The following is a 15,500-nucleotide window of genomic DNA, read 5'->3' as shown; positions in this document are numbered from 1 at the left end:
AAATAGTATTAATATTTTTTAAGTTAGTACTGCTCATGCAACGATAAATTATTCAAAATACACACTCAATTTTATGAGTTGTTATTCTTTTTTTTTGTTTTTATTTTTTGTGCTGGTCGAAATACATACTCCAATCATTGTAAAAACATCTGGTAAAAATTCTCCTTATAAAAAAAATTGTACCCTGCAAAATGATGGTTTGAGACTTTTTAGAAATATAGTTGATGTTTCGTAGTTAATTAAGATTATTTATAATGGTTATTAAAATTTTTATTTATTTTTTTTTTTTTACTTAGGATGTATCACTGTTTAAGAGAAGATATTTTGTTTAAATATGTAGACTTATCATCTTTTAAATTTTAAAGGATATACCTCTTACTTGCACAATAATTAAACATGTTAGCTAAAAACAATTGTCTGCTAACGACTCTGATGAAGACCTGAAACTCGGGTCGAAACGTCGGTATGAATAAATAATTTTTTGTTTATGTTCTTTTTGCTGACCACACCCATGACCATCTTCTACAATTATTAATCTATAGTCGACTATCTACACCTCATTATAAATATTTTTAGTTTTCTTAAGGGATTGGAATAGGTTAATAAGATAATTCTTCACAACTTTTTGGTTTTAATCTCAAACTCGTAAGAGCCCATTAAAGGTGTGTTTTTCCTAGCTTTAGATATAGCACCAAATACAAAAAAAAAATAAAATACTGATCTTAGAAAAAATATAAATGATAAGGCGAACAAATTTTCAAGTGTTATCAAGAATTATTCGTTTCAAGTTTCATCAAAATCTGAGGGAATTTGTGTCATGGCGGGGTGATTTAACATGGAATGGCTTTCTAATTAATAATTTTGAATACCTTTTTATTACACATGTATTGATTGGTTTTCTTTTATGAAAATTTTTTCATTATAATTCCTATTGAAAAGTTTGTCATTTTATTCTACAATTAAATCTTACTTATTGCCAAATACATTCAAGTATTTCCTCATTAATTACCTTTTATTTGATGCCTTATTAAATTTTTATCAACCTACGCTTCCAACCAACTGACTAGATATTAACTTTTATTTATTCTTAAATAAAATTAAATCTTGTTTTAAAATGTAGATAGGTATCATCCTAAAGGGGGAAGGACTGGCCAAATCTAGGCACTTGACTGTCCTCTTGAACATTAATTCACCTCCTTTGTTATATAGTTTTTGTGATATGTAATGGTTTTAACATTCTCCTTATTCTACTGTTGTCATATTTATTTATTGTTTGGTTTATTTTTTATAATTTAATGTCCTGGTATCTTAGGATTGTGAGTTTGGCTAGTGCTAATCTGTTTCTATTTTTGAGGTTTCCAGCATTTATTTCATGTTGTTAATTGTATTATCTAAGTTTTTTAATGTTTCTCTAATGCAATTTTGATTTTATACTGTTTACATTTTATTTTATATAACACATTCTGGTTTTTATCTATTTTATTTTTTATATTTGAGATGTATTTGTCCACTTTATTGTATAAGCCTTAAGCCTATAAACCTATTAAGTTTAATAAACCTAATTTTAAGTTATCATCCAAATATCTCTCAAATACTTTTTACTTTCACCTACCTACATATGAAATATATATTAAAGGTAAGGATGGCTATAGTGAAAATTTGGAACTCCAGTTTTCAATAGAAATACATTTCTTATAGAAAGAAGTGAACTATAAAGTTCTTCTGAGTCCAAATGACCAAGTATCACAAAGTGGTCTTTGAGTGTATATATATATATATGAACAGCCTTGCTTGGAACAAGCAAATTTTTTGCTAAAATCAACTTAACCGTAAGTGCCACTTTATATTATAAATTTTACACTTTTTTCAATTTTCAAAAAGGGCTCCGACATTTATGATTAAAATCGGTATATCAATGTACAATTTAATTAATGGTCTTTAATATGAGTTATGTTTTATTCTCATTGATATAGTACGAAGTATGAATGACTTGAACGAAGAGTTTTTGAAAAATCTTCCTCTAAAGTACCTTTAATTTTGTTTATTTGAAATAATTACTTTTATTAGTTAATTTATATTAACTATAGGAGATACTAAGCAATGAGAAATATTATTAAAAGTGCTTTTCTGAAAACTGTTGAAATTTGGATTAGTCATCAAAAAAGACTAATTTGGAAACTTATTACACAAAAGTATTGTCATAGTGAATAATATAGAAATATCTATTCTGAAAGGAGTGAGGATAAATTTCAACCAAAGTAAAGTTGTATGATGTACGCACTGCAATGCACCAGATAATTATTTTGAAGATCAAAATTTTAAGTCATTCCTCAATTTTGATCCAAACGGCAGACTTATCACTATAAATTTAAGCTTTGATAAAATTTTGTTCATGATGGTTAAAAATATTCTGCAATGGGTAGATCTTTTTTATATTTTATTTACTATAATTTTAGAATTGGATAACTAATTTGTTTTGTCTTTAACAAGCACTTCATTAATGTTTGTTAAAATGGTACATTTATTTTTAACAATGTGTTTTTTAAAACATACTTATATATTTATTTATCTTTGTTCTTAAATCTAATCATTTCTTCACGTCAGTACACCACAACCGAAGAATCATGTTTGAGAAATTGTTGATTATATTTCAGAATGTTGGTCATAACATTTTTTTTGGATCTACAAATATAGGTGTGTCCAAGAAAGTAACTGACACACCAGGATTAGAATTGTGAAGTTCTAACACAGTCACAGTATTTTTTGCAGGATATTTTTGTAGGTAGCAGGCTGGAACATAGAGTGTCACTTGTGGCCCAATCTGCCAGTACCGTCCAAGATTGTATTCATTTATAAATACAATACCCTGAAAGTTAAATTAATATATTTTTAATTACATAAAATTAAACAAAGTACAAATATTTATTATAACCATAAAATAGAATCTTGAAATAATTAAATCAATATTGTTATCGAGATCTTGAGGAACATTAAAATAATAATAAATTACTAACATTAATAAAAAAATGATATCAACATATTTGATAAATAAAATGGCATAAAAATAAAATAAATCAAGAAGTAAAATGAGAATGATTATGGTAAAATTAAGTATAGTTAATATATAAGATGTGATTAAATGTATCTACGAAAAATATATAACCCTCCAATTGGCTGTTATTTGTAATAGATATCCTCACTAATTCAACTAAAAAGAAATGATTTTACATACACAGTCAACCATCATTCACCATTTCAAAATAATCCTTTTGAAATATGAAAAATTAGATTTGCTATATTTAATTTTTTATCATAGTGTCTCAATTCATAGATACATATCCGAGATATATAGGGTGTCCAATATGAACCAGATCAAATGCTTTTCACAGACAATCGGGTGATTTAGTAACAAAACCTTGGACTAAAACTACAAATTTACAAGATACTTTGACCTCTTGTACAGTGCCCCCTTTGGGAAAAAAACTTACGTATGGCAGCTGCCCATGGAATTCAGCAAAAGAAACAGGTTCTGGCAAATGTAAAATAAATTAAACAAACTTTATAAAGTATCTTTCATCGTTAGCATTAGTTAACCGTTCTTTAAAGAGGAGACAGTTCTGTAATAGATCAGAAGCCCTTAAGTTTCAATCCTCAAATAGCTTTGGCTTCATAGATTTTTAAATTACAAAAAAGAGGAATTCGATAAGTTTGTGCTGTATTTACTTTCATAACAAGCAAATTCTGACAGAATTGATAACTATCGATATATAAGTGAGTATTAATACAATCAATTTTAACATTTACCTTCCCCCAGTTTTCCATAGAAACAAATGTATCTAAAGGCTCTTCATCTTTTTGTAAAGTGAATTGTCCTCTAAATATAGCAGGAAAAGAAACATTTTCAGTTGGTTCTAAGCCTTCAAGTGCGGCAATGTCTTCTGGATTGAATGGATAACCTTTTATCTCCCAATTTTTTAAGATGTTGCCATCAACAGTTGCATTATCTACAAGCCCCTAAAAGAAAATGTGGAAAACAAAATTTTCATTTCAAATAATAAGAAAAAATTTATTGTAAATCTATTGAACTATCAGTTATCTCACTTTTGTACAATCAGAAAGTAAGCCAAAGTTCCTCCTTCCCATATTTTCAATCAAAAGTCTTAAATACTGTCCTTTTTGATAACTTGGCGATAAAGGAAACTCATTAGTATAAGTGTATTGTAATGTTCCAGCTTCAATCTGTAGAAAGAAAAATATTAATCACAAAGTTTCCATTATTCTAAATGAGATGGAATTATTCCTTGGACGGAGTTTCCACTACAGTATAAAACTGGTAGACACTTAAATACTCAATATATGGAAGGTTATAAGACAGTATAGGCCTGACCTCCACTGAAAAGGGTCCTTTGTGTTGTTTTTATCCCCTTTCAATACCACAAAAGTTGACAGCTGTGGTTTAATCAAAGCAGTAATAATAATAGTATAAGCAGGATTTTTTTAAGTTTTCACCCCTAGACCTTGTTTTGTAAAGTGGTACAACTTTAATTTGAGATGTGATGGGCACCACGGCAAAACCTCCTGTCTCTAATTCCTACCTGAATTTCCACAGTAAATTCTCCTATCTTAAGTAGAAAAACTGTTAAATTATCTTTTGCTAAAAATAATTGATAAACAATAAATATAAGCCAGTTGTAGAAGTTTATCAAAAAATTGTGGCAGTCATGGGACTGGCCGGCTGAAGTGAAACTTTTGGAAATAAAATTTTACTAATAATGATCATGTGTTCCCTCTTATGCTAACTTGTAATAGGAGAGAATTAGTTGCAGAAGCTCATTCACTACGTATGGCTCTGCCGGGATAGTTAATCTACTGTAAGCTCCTACTCTCCTGTTACCATATAAAACTTTTCCAGGTATAATTGGCCCCATTAACCACTTCTGTTTCATCTCTCTCATGTCACAAAATCAATTTACTCCCATATAATTTATTATTTTTCTGATTTGTAGAACGTCGGTAAAGAAGTTTCACTTTAAAAAAAATGCTGGAATTATGGCAGAGGAAATAAACAAGATGTTTTTTCATCTCTACTGAAAAGTAGAACTGAATTAAGTTAAGAAGTTTTGCAGAGGCACCCACAGTATAATGAAAGAATATAAAATAAATATTTTTCTCACAATCCCCAGAACACTAAAGTATTATGTGATATTTAGTTAGAATTATAATGTCATACTCACATCATCAAGATAAACTATTGCCCTATCCCTGATATTAGCTACGAGTAATGAGCGATTTTGTGGTTGTATTTCTAGCTGTGTTGAGTATGAGACAAATCCATTGTATTGCCCAAGAGCCTCAAAAGTCACAGGATATTCAGAATTCGGATAATCAATCCCTGTTCATAAATAAACTTTAAAATCAGTAAAATAATTCTGTGGTTAGTACAAACAATTATAAATATACCCTAGTTAAATTAGACTCCTACTATAAATTTCATGTGTAACTATAAAGTTCATTTTTATTCTTCTATGTTTTCATTTATTTTTTATTATTCTTGTTGCAATAAATATACAATTAATGTTAAAATGTATTAATTTTTTTTCTGTGGTAGAAGTTAAAAATTAAGAATAAGCATCATTGCAGCCCTAACAATCAAAATCTGGGTGAGAGGTAAAAACCAAGTGGTCTAATATTTTTGATTTTCTCAGTTGAGAGAAATGGGGGGGAGTTAGTGACCTAGTATGTACAATATGTTAATACATAGTATTTACTGATTCTTGTTACTTCTGTTTTAATGTTTTTAGTTTTTCTATCTTTTTAGTAATGAATATAGATTTCATTTAATAAATATTGGGAATATTAGATGTATTTTAAATTTCAAACAGTACAAAACCTTCCTTAAAAGCTATATAAGAAATAACGTGAAGTACCAATTGTAAATAAATTACATTTAAACGTCATTCCTGAATAATAACATTATTTGTCATCCTTTATTTTAAAAATAATATACATGAGGCTTGTTTTACATTTTTTAAAAAATACAACTAGGTACTTAAATTTTTGTTGAATCAATTTATTTGAATGACAAAATCTGAATTATTGAAAATCATAAGCTAGTATACAATTTGATATTTAAAATTGTTTTCATTCCTATGTCTAAATTTTCATTCATTTTTTTACTATTCTTGTTCCAAAAAAAAACTTGGTTATTTGCCACTTACCTATTGGACAACTGAACAGTGTACAAATGGGCTTAAGTTCCAATTTTCCATAATTACCCTTCTGTTTCACTTTTTCTATGGTCAATGGAGAAGAAAGGTTACGGTTCTAGAAATGTTGATCATTTAAAGAAGGATCAATAAACTATAAAATAATAATTTTTAAAATTTTCATAATCCAACTAACCTTTAAAATTGTGTCCCGGATAGCTTCATATTTAGAAGTCAAATCACCAGCTTCGGAAATGGGTGCATCATAATCGTATGATGTGAGATCAGAAATGTAATGAGAGTCAGTTCCAGATCCTAAAAAATAATCAGAATTTTACAAATTTAATTTTTTAAATCCAGCAATTGGTTTAAAGTTTAAATGAATATGTTAAATGAGAGTATTGAATCCATTGTTACTTGTTCTGATTTGAAGCACACATAAAAGTTTATAATAAAAAAAATATTTAGCCTCAACATTTTCAGTCAACAGTACTAAGACCATTCCCCCTAAATTAGTAACAAGAACTTACACAAAGGCTAACTAACTCCATGCATTCAATAAACAAACTTAACATACACTCAAACCCTCTAATTCATGGACAAACTATGCGAGATTTATCTTCCACAAGACAACATTTACGAAGGAGCTAAAATAGAAATTAATTTTCAAATTTCAATTTTTTTGAAAGATATCATTGGATGACATTTACTTTAATGTCTTCAAGATATTAATTTGATCTTACTCATGTTGGCTGTTTGTAAAATTTCTTGACAGTTGTGAATTATATAAATAAAGTTAGCTAAAAAGAATTATGATGGGGTTCTGTTGGAATCATATGGGTGGGTAAACTAAAAAGTTTTGTACTAACTTTCAGACCAAGTGAATTAACTGATTAATGTACGTGAGCCAAATACATATTTACTTTGTATTATTACTATGCGTACAGAACATTTTTACTACCAGATTCCTGATTCATTAGAGTTGATCCTTATAAAAGTAGCTCATAACATTTTGCTTGAAGACATAACATGAAATTAAGTTTTTTAAAAAGTAATAGGATCTTGTAGCATTTACTGAAACATTTATAACTTTAATTACCTGCCGTGAAACCGAAGTTTGTTCCTCCGTGAAGCATGTACATGCTGAAAGAAATATTATTTTGCATGAGGGATGTGATTGAATTTACAATTGGAGCTGTATCTCTCTTAGATAATGGCTTTCCCCAATATGAGATCCATCCAACATAAAATTCTGAGTTGACCAGGGGACCATTTGGCTGGATTTTTCTTAATTCCCGAAACATATCCATTGCATCATTTGCTGAAACAAAAAATAATTCATAGAGCATTTATAATGTTAATATCATTATAGATTTGTCTTAAAATAGTGTGTAAGGTATTTGATAAGAGATTTTTGAGAATAAAAACAAAAAAGCATGAGCAGTAGAGTTGTAGCACTGATGTTATGTTTCCTTCTCATCTTTATTGCGAAATCAGATAAGAAATGATTTGATTGTTTCATTAATTCTTATTTTACATTTTTAAAATAAATTGAAATATTGAATTCCCTTCTCATGTGAATAATGGAAGAGAGAAATTAAATTTTAGAGATTCAATGTAGAAAGGTAACAACAGTCCAAAGTTGAATAATAGAGCAAACAGTATAATTAATATTTTTCCAAGTAAAATAGTGCATATTGTAACCAAGACAAAATGTATTTATATGCATCAAATTAACTAGGGAACCAAAAAGAAAAGGTATTTATAATATAAAACAAGATATAATAGAAATTGTCATATATATAAAAAATATATATATTATTCTTGTTAAATAAAAAAGGAATACTTAGTAAGATTGAGTTTAAAATACTGTAAATATTCACTTTTTTATAGGTTTATTAGTATGGCTACAGGAAACCCTTGACAATTTTTCCGAAATGGAATAATTAAGGAAATGGTGTGAGAAATACAATGGTGGACCCAGGATGTGTCTCCCTATTAAAATTTTTACACTTAATCAAAAAATGTCTATCTGAATAAATATAGTTGAAACAAATTAAATTTTGAAATAAATTACTTTTTTATTGAAGATATAATAATAATAAAAGAACCTGTCATATTTATATGTAATAGAAACAAAATTAGAGATATGCCTACTTGGATTAGAGTCTATGGTTGAAAAAACACCAGGAATTCTTCCTCTGGAAACAGCACTTGATGAATCAGGATCAGTTGTAAACAATACTGCGGCATCACCAATATAGCTTTTGAATTGGTCTCTAAGCCATGTTAAATAATCTGCATCGTGTACATCATATAATCCATATTCATTTTCAACCTAAAAAAATTTCATTAAAAGAAAAATCATGAAAGGATATCTACATCACAAGGGTTTTTAAATTTTATATTCATAACACATCGTAAAGTTTACCTGAACCATTATAATGTTTCCCCCATTGCCATAGAGATGCGGCTGAATTTTTTCCATTAATACTTTCAACCACTTGGATACATAACCTGTGTAAGCTGTTTAATACAAATATTAGTAAGATTTAATATTCATAGCAATCAGATAAGCCTCACAAACAACTAATGCAAGAAAATCCTAAATGCATCTCATTTATTATATTCCTATCCTCATCAAGAAATTAAGTAAAGAAATGTATTTTTTTATTGGAACTGATATTACAGCATAGTGTTTATGCCAAGAGTAACATATGACAAAAGTACTGATTTATTAATTGAAATAACACTAGATCAAAACCCAGCCTATGAAGCCCAATAAAGATGGTAAGTATAGCTGTTAGTTTCTATTTCAGCATAGGTATTGTCTTAAATATTAAGCAGTATTTATTTATGATAGTAAAATTGATTTTGATTATCAATAGTATTTAAATAACTGTTTATTAGTTAAACTAGAAAAAAAAAATATTTTAAATAGCTACTTGGATCAGATGTTCTTAGTTTCATGGTTGGATTCTTTGTCAAGAGCCAAGCTGGAAAGCCACCCTGAAAAGACAAAATACTTCATGAATTAAGGAATTCTAATAATATATGTTTTCATGAATTTATAATATTTTAAATTTAAACTTGCAAATTCTCTTTCTGCACAGATATATGGACCTGGTCTCAAAAGTACATTTAAGCCAAGTTCTTGAGCTATATTGAGATATTCAGAAATATCTTGTTCCCCAGTAAAAATATAGTTTCCTGGTGATGGTTCATGGAGGCTCCATTCTATATACCTAAAATTATAGAAATCAGTATTTTGAATATTTAAACTTAAAATTTAATGCCTCAATATTATTTATTTATTGCGCTACAATCAATAATAGCATGGTGAAATAATTGTACATGCTTATTTTGCATAATCTAAAACTTTTTATTTTGATTTGCTATTTTATTTTGATATATTGTTATTAATCATACCAAATATTAAATTTCAAAGTTATGTTTGAAATACCCAAAACAACAATTGAATTACTTGTAAATGTTTAGAACTCCTCTGGTTTCATTAATGTTTTTGTAATAAAAAAAGTTTTAAACTCATCTGAAGAAAATATATGTCTTGTTACAGAACTTATTGACGTATTTTTCACTAAACAAAAAAATGAGATATTTTGATTTTATGCATTTTTGGTTTCTTCTAAATAACAAATGGAGCTGAATAACTGCAGCAGAGATGAACTACTTGCACAGAGTGGCTTTAAAAACAGGTATCGGATTGGATTGGGAATAAAACTATCAGAGAGAACTAAATATCCCACCCTTAAAAAATACCCGAAGAAAAGGCAGTTGAGATGGTTAGGCTGATCATGTTTCTAAATGAGCTCTGATCAAGACCCTTAAAAATTTATGGTCAATGTTAGGCCAATGGATAGCAAACCTAGAGGAAGGCCTTGACTTAGCAATATAACCAAGTCAGGTCAACAGAGGGAATAACTATTCTGGAGATGACCATTCTTCTGAGAAATAAAGGGGGATGGGGGAAAATAATTTGATAATAATAATGTACCCCATTAAAAAAATTATCCCATTTTAATAAATTTTAGAAACTTAAGAAGTTATGAATTTCAATCAAAATATATGAACTAAAATCCATTCTATCCCAACTTTTAAATAGGGGACCAGAATTAGAGGGTTACTTTAAAAATATACTATTTATTACTAATGGTTAACAGATTTTAAAATATAAATTTATTAATGATTTTTATAAGAAAAACTTCAAATATCCTTACGTGCATACTGTGTCGCATCCTACTGCTTTCAATTTCTCTAACCGATCTCTCCAATAAACCTTGGGGATTCTGAAATAATGCATTTCTCCAGAAACATAACTAAATGGTAAGCCATCTTTCAAAAACCGGTTATTGTCATAGTCAACTTCAAATGATCGATTTTTAGGGACTACCTGAAAAAAGAAAATTAAAATAGATATAGTATTCCTATTTAAAATATTATACCCTCTATGTATATAATGTCAGTAAACATTGATAAGTTTTTGATAATATAATAAAAATACACATTCCTTTAAATATTTTCTTTATAATATTAAACAAACAGTTATAAACTTCTTTATTATTTTTTTTTAAATAAGATATTTAACTTTGGCAAACATATTGAAGTCAATAGAGTGTTGGTTGTTGGATGGAATGATTAAATAAATACTGTAGGGAGTTGTCAATCAAACTCTTTTTTTAATACTTGAAAGCATTGTTAGACAGGGAAGTATATTTTTAAAAATCAAACTATAATGAGCCATCATTAAGTAGTTGATGACTAATTTTTCAAAACTATACCTTTTCACAGAAATGGCCTATCATGTCTCATTTTCAATATCTTACTTCTCCTTTATATCATAGGTGAGGGATACTTGATCTTATAAGTGATAGTCATAATACTAGGACTTCAAGGAGGTTTAATTTTCAAGAAAAATTAAATGATAAGGTATTGACAGTTTGGAAGCTTTTCAGCCATAGCTCCCCCTACATTTTTGGGACTCAGAAAAAAAAATAAAGAAAACAGTGAACTTATTTGATAGATAATTTCTTTCTGGAAACATGCTATAATTAGTGAGGTAACATTGTTGAGTTGACATTTCTGAGGATCACAATGACTTCAGAGGGATAAGATGGATATATGTCATTCTTAGATAAAAAAAAAGGTAAGATTCAATGAGCACAATTATTTGTCACATATTTATCTCTAAAAATAATGGGGAAAACGAATATAAAAGACCCTTTCTTAAATTCCATTCTTCCTAATATAGCTCACAGTTTGTCAGTTAAGTTACCTCAGAATGTTTGTTTTAAAAACATTAAAAAAGGTCACCATCTCAAAGAGATGGTTAATATTTTTTATCTGAGGTCTGTTCTCCCTTTGGTTAAATCCTGCCTACGCCCATGCCAGTAAACCATAAAATTTTGGTTTCATTCGTCTTTTCCGTGCTGAAATGTCACAACCTGATTGAATATTGCTTGCCCCTTCTCGTTTTTATCCTGGATGATAAAAAAATAGCATCACAGTTATGTTTCTCTTAATCCAGACCACGACTTTTGTCCGGAAAGTATGAAGTCTCTCTCGTACCTTAACTTCTGAAGTTAGTTTACACAACATCCTTTAAACCAGTCAGGAAGACGTGAAACAGGACTAAGCAAGCATCTAATTTAAAAATAGTTTATGAATTAATTTGTTCTAATAATTTCATTTTAAGACTTAAACATGGACTAAATTAGAATGATGATACCGTGTGTTACATCATAGGATAATGTACCTCAAGGCAAGGAGGAGATAATGCACTTCATACTAGGCAGTCCAATATGTTTTTCATATATATGTAGATATTGTATATTATAGATCTCAACTTTGTTTGTTTTTTATTCGAAACCTGTAAGTACCAGCCAAATTATTAATAATTTTTTTATGTAGAATTTAATGAAAATATTTTTGTTCCTATTCTTTATTTATACCCGACCAATAGTGAATCAGGGGATGTTTGACCCATCGGGTAAGTGAGAACGAACATTTTTGATCCTTACCCTACAAAGAAATAATCCTGTGAAAGGCAAAACAATCTACATTATCTCTTTCACAACCCTAAAGTAATGTGACTAATGAATCCGTCATCAAAATTCGAGTAATCCCAATCTCTTCAACGAGTTGGGCTGATTAAGGATGATGGTGGGCTTGAAACAAAACTTTTTTCTGGAATTTTGAGATCATTTTCCTTTTATATACATGGAAAAACACTTTAAAAGGAATAGACAGATGCTCTTACGACTTGATAAAATAGACGATTAAAAGTTTCTTAATCTCGATGAATAAAAGTACTGAAAACATTGGAAGGATTCCTCAAAGCGAATTAGGGATGAATTTAATTTCCATGAACAATCCGTCCTGAATATTAATTATTCTTAAAACGATGTTTCTCGCAACTTCACAGTAAGAATGGGAACATTTTTTTCTGGCGAAATATGTGGGGTTGTAGGAGAGCTAGATGAAAAAATAATTTGACTTTTAAAATATTGGACTCACTTCTTGGTGCAAACTTAGCAAAAAGGAAAGAAGCGTGTGAAGTCGAAGCTTTCAGATTAGATCCTATCTCTTTTGATACCTGCTAACGCGAATTATCAGGAGTCAAGGGCTCTCTTTTGAAAGTTTTGCAACGCTCTGATATTATTAGCTCTCGTTTTTAAATTACTTTTAGCAGAATCATTTGCACTTGAAAAGTACATTTAAACTCAAAAGATTAAAAGAGTTGGCTGAAGTGTATCTCATATTAATGACACTAATTTATCTACCATTTTACATAATGTCGAAATTGCAATTATGTTGTTTTTCACCAAAGATTTAAAGAGTTCACTGAAGTGTATCTTACATTAAAGAAAGCAATTTATCAACCACTTCATCTCATATTGAGTTTTCTGTTGTGTAAAGTATTACTGCTAATGTAAATATTTCATAACGATATTTAAAATAAATAACTTCTAATTATTGACTTGATTTTTAAAAACGTTTATATAAAATAAAATAGTTTGATAAAATTTGTTAGATTTTGTTATTTCTATTTGTATTGGAACTTTAATTTGTTGCCTTAGATTGGTATGAAAAGACTCAAAGTGAAATTTTAGGCAATACTACCTATCGCATTGTGGAAAACAAATTACGTCTACTTCATAAAGATATTTAAAAATCGTTTGAAAATTGAAAGAAAGATAATACAGTGTATTTTACGTTTTTAAATGCTACAGTGTAATATATTATTATGTAAATGAAGAAATATATGTAGAAGGTTGATAAGATCTATTATAATTATGGGATGGACTAGATGATTGTGTTCCTAAAAAACAAAATAATATAAAGAAAGAGAAGGTAATAAGAATATTCCTTGGAAAAAGAAAAAGATATATAGAAAATTAAACCCTTATAAACAAGCAGAATACTAAAAATTTATATATTTTTTTTAGCTGTAAATGTTTTTATCACTAGTTCTGATTAAAGTAATCAGATAGGAGTGTACAGACTGTAATGAAGTTTTATTTTGGAATGAAATTAATTAATATTTTAATTAAGGACACAATGAAATGGATTGTTCCCTTTAAAGAAAGATTCGAAAAATCTAAAAAAAAATTAATTAAAAAATATTTAAGCTAATTCCCAAAAGACTAAAAATAATTAAATTTTGGACAAATACTCACTGTATGTGCTAATATAAACGGACAAAGCTGAAGAAGCAGAAGAACTGGAAGGAAGTGGAATGAAGCCATCACTCAAACTAGCAGCGACTAAAGACAACCGGTGCCTTTATCAAGAGAACAAACTTGAAGATCGAAAACTGACGACAGCGCTCGATCTGGCCCGATCTCACTTCATAAAATTGCTACGTATGTAGGTATTGTTCCTCTAAGCTTGATGTACCATCACATCTATATCCCTTTATAGATCTTAGATCTCTCTGTTCTTCCTCCTCCAATTCTCCTTAATAATACCCGAATATAAGGTGAAGGATCTTCCGCTCAAAGATAAGGACCCTTTTCACATCAGTGCTTGCCAGGTTCCACGACTCCGATCGATATGTAAAAACAGGTCTGATGAGGGTCTTGTAGAGGAGACATTTCGTGTGGTGGTAGACTACCGAAGTTCTCAGGTGTTTCCTCAGATCAAAAGAACATCTATTGGTCTTCCGAATTCGCTCGCCAGTCTGGAAGAATATTTTGTTTCCACAACTTATTACCGATCCTAAATAGGTGAAGTGAACCATATCCTGAAATTTATATTAATCTATTTCCATTGGCTTATAGCTATATACAACAAGTAAACACTTAATTTGAAGTCCCTCCACTCTCTGTACTTTGAATTCTCCCACCTTTCAAGACTTGGGTTTCAAGGATTAATTGGAAGTCAAGGCAAATTTGTTTGATAGTAATAATTATTTTTATATTATAGTATTTTATATTTTTCTTTTAAACATCATTCTTGTTCTGTTTTCCTTCTTTCTAGCGATATATAAAAATGTAATATCCATGTTGGTAAGACTGCATTCAAGGGAAACAACGGCCGTTGAGGCGAGAGTCCAAGGGGGCTCGGTTCGGAATGTTGTGGGTTCGTTTTCTACCTGGTCCAGTTAATACTTATCCCTCAGCGATCCCGAAAAATGAATCTTGACATTTCTACCTTGGTTAGAACGCGACGACAATTTCAAAGTAGCCGCCAGGAGTTGGCGGACCACAAGGCCCACTTGCCAGACTAGTTCCCCCTGACTGCCGGGGACCAGTCACCAACACCAAATACCAATACCAACTGCGTTCAACTCATTTCAAACTTATTATTAGTACGGTATATACTTAGTATGGTAAATGTTTACCTCAACTCCCCCAAAATGGCGGGGATCTATTTTTTTGAGACCACAGTGTACTGTCTGTTCCGAACCAAGTCGTCTATAGACGACTTCGGGTAGGTTACAAAATTAACCACTTTTCAAGAGGGAAAATTTCTTTTCCTACACACTTACTCCTTTTCCCCTTTGATAAAGGTTAGCTTATAATACACCACTATTTTCGGCGGCAGTTCTGACTTATAAATATTTTGTAATATATACGTTTACTTACTTCTTCTATCTTATATTTATTGTACGTTAGAAGAACTAAATTATAATACTTAGACTCTGTAACCTGAAAATGTATCGGAAGCATTTATTTTATATGGTATACTTTTAATAATAAAAGAAAATCGTTTAATAGTTAATCAGACTAGAACAATAAGTTTATCTTGAGCTGTAATTTAATAAGAATAAGA

General features: G+C 29.4%; 1 protein-coding gene across 1 annotated transcript; it reads right to left on the bottom strand.

Annotated features, from left to right (window-relative positions):
- Positions 1 to 2,420: 2,420 nt before the first annotated feature.
- On the bottom strand, positions 2,421 to 14,021 carry LOC106680288 (beta-galactosidase). The gene is made up of 13 exons (XM_014419869.2): positions 13,904 to 14,021; positions 10,445 to 10,617; positions 9,301 to 9,451; positions 9,152 to 9,215; positions 8,638 to 8,732; positions 8,364 to 8,544; positions 7,306 to 7,527; positions 6,403 to 6,521; positions 6,219 to 6,324; positions 5,235 to 5,392; positions 4,102 to 4,239; positions 3,805 to 4,014; positions 2,421 to 2,866 (listed from the first exon to the last, which is right to left on the bottom strand). The coding sequence occupies exons 1-13, from the start codon at positions 13,970 to 13,972 to the stop codon at positions 2,663 to 2,665; spliced, it is 1,890 nt and encodes a 629-aa protein (XP_014275355.1). The 5' UTR covers positions 13,973 to 14,021; the 3' UTR covers positions 2,421 to 2,662.
- Positions 14,022 to 15,500: the final 1,479 nt, after the last annotated feature.

The sequence above is a fragment of the Halyomorpha halys genome, unplaced genomic scaffold (genome assembly GCF_000696795.3).
Source record: "Halyomorpha halys isolate HHAL.00 unplaced genomic scaffold, Hhal_1.1 Scaffold252.1, whole genome shotgun sequence".
In the NCBI taxonomy this organism is placed as follows: domain Eukaryota; kingdom Metazoa; phylum Arthropoda; class Insecta; order Hemiptera; family Pentatomidae; genus Halyomorpha; species Halyomorpha halys.
The sequence above is the reverse complement of the archived record's forward strand: the minus strand, read 5'-3'. Positions and strand labels throughout refer to the sequence as shown.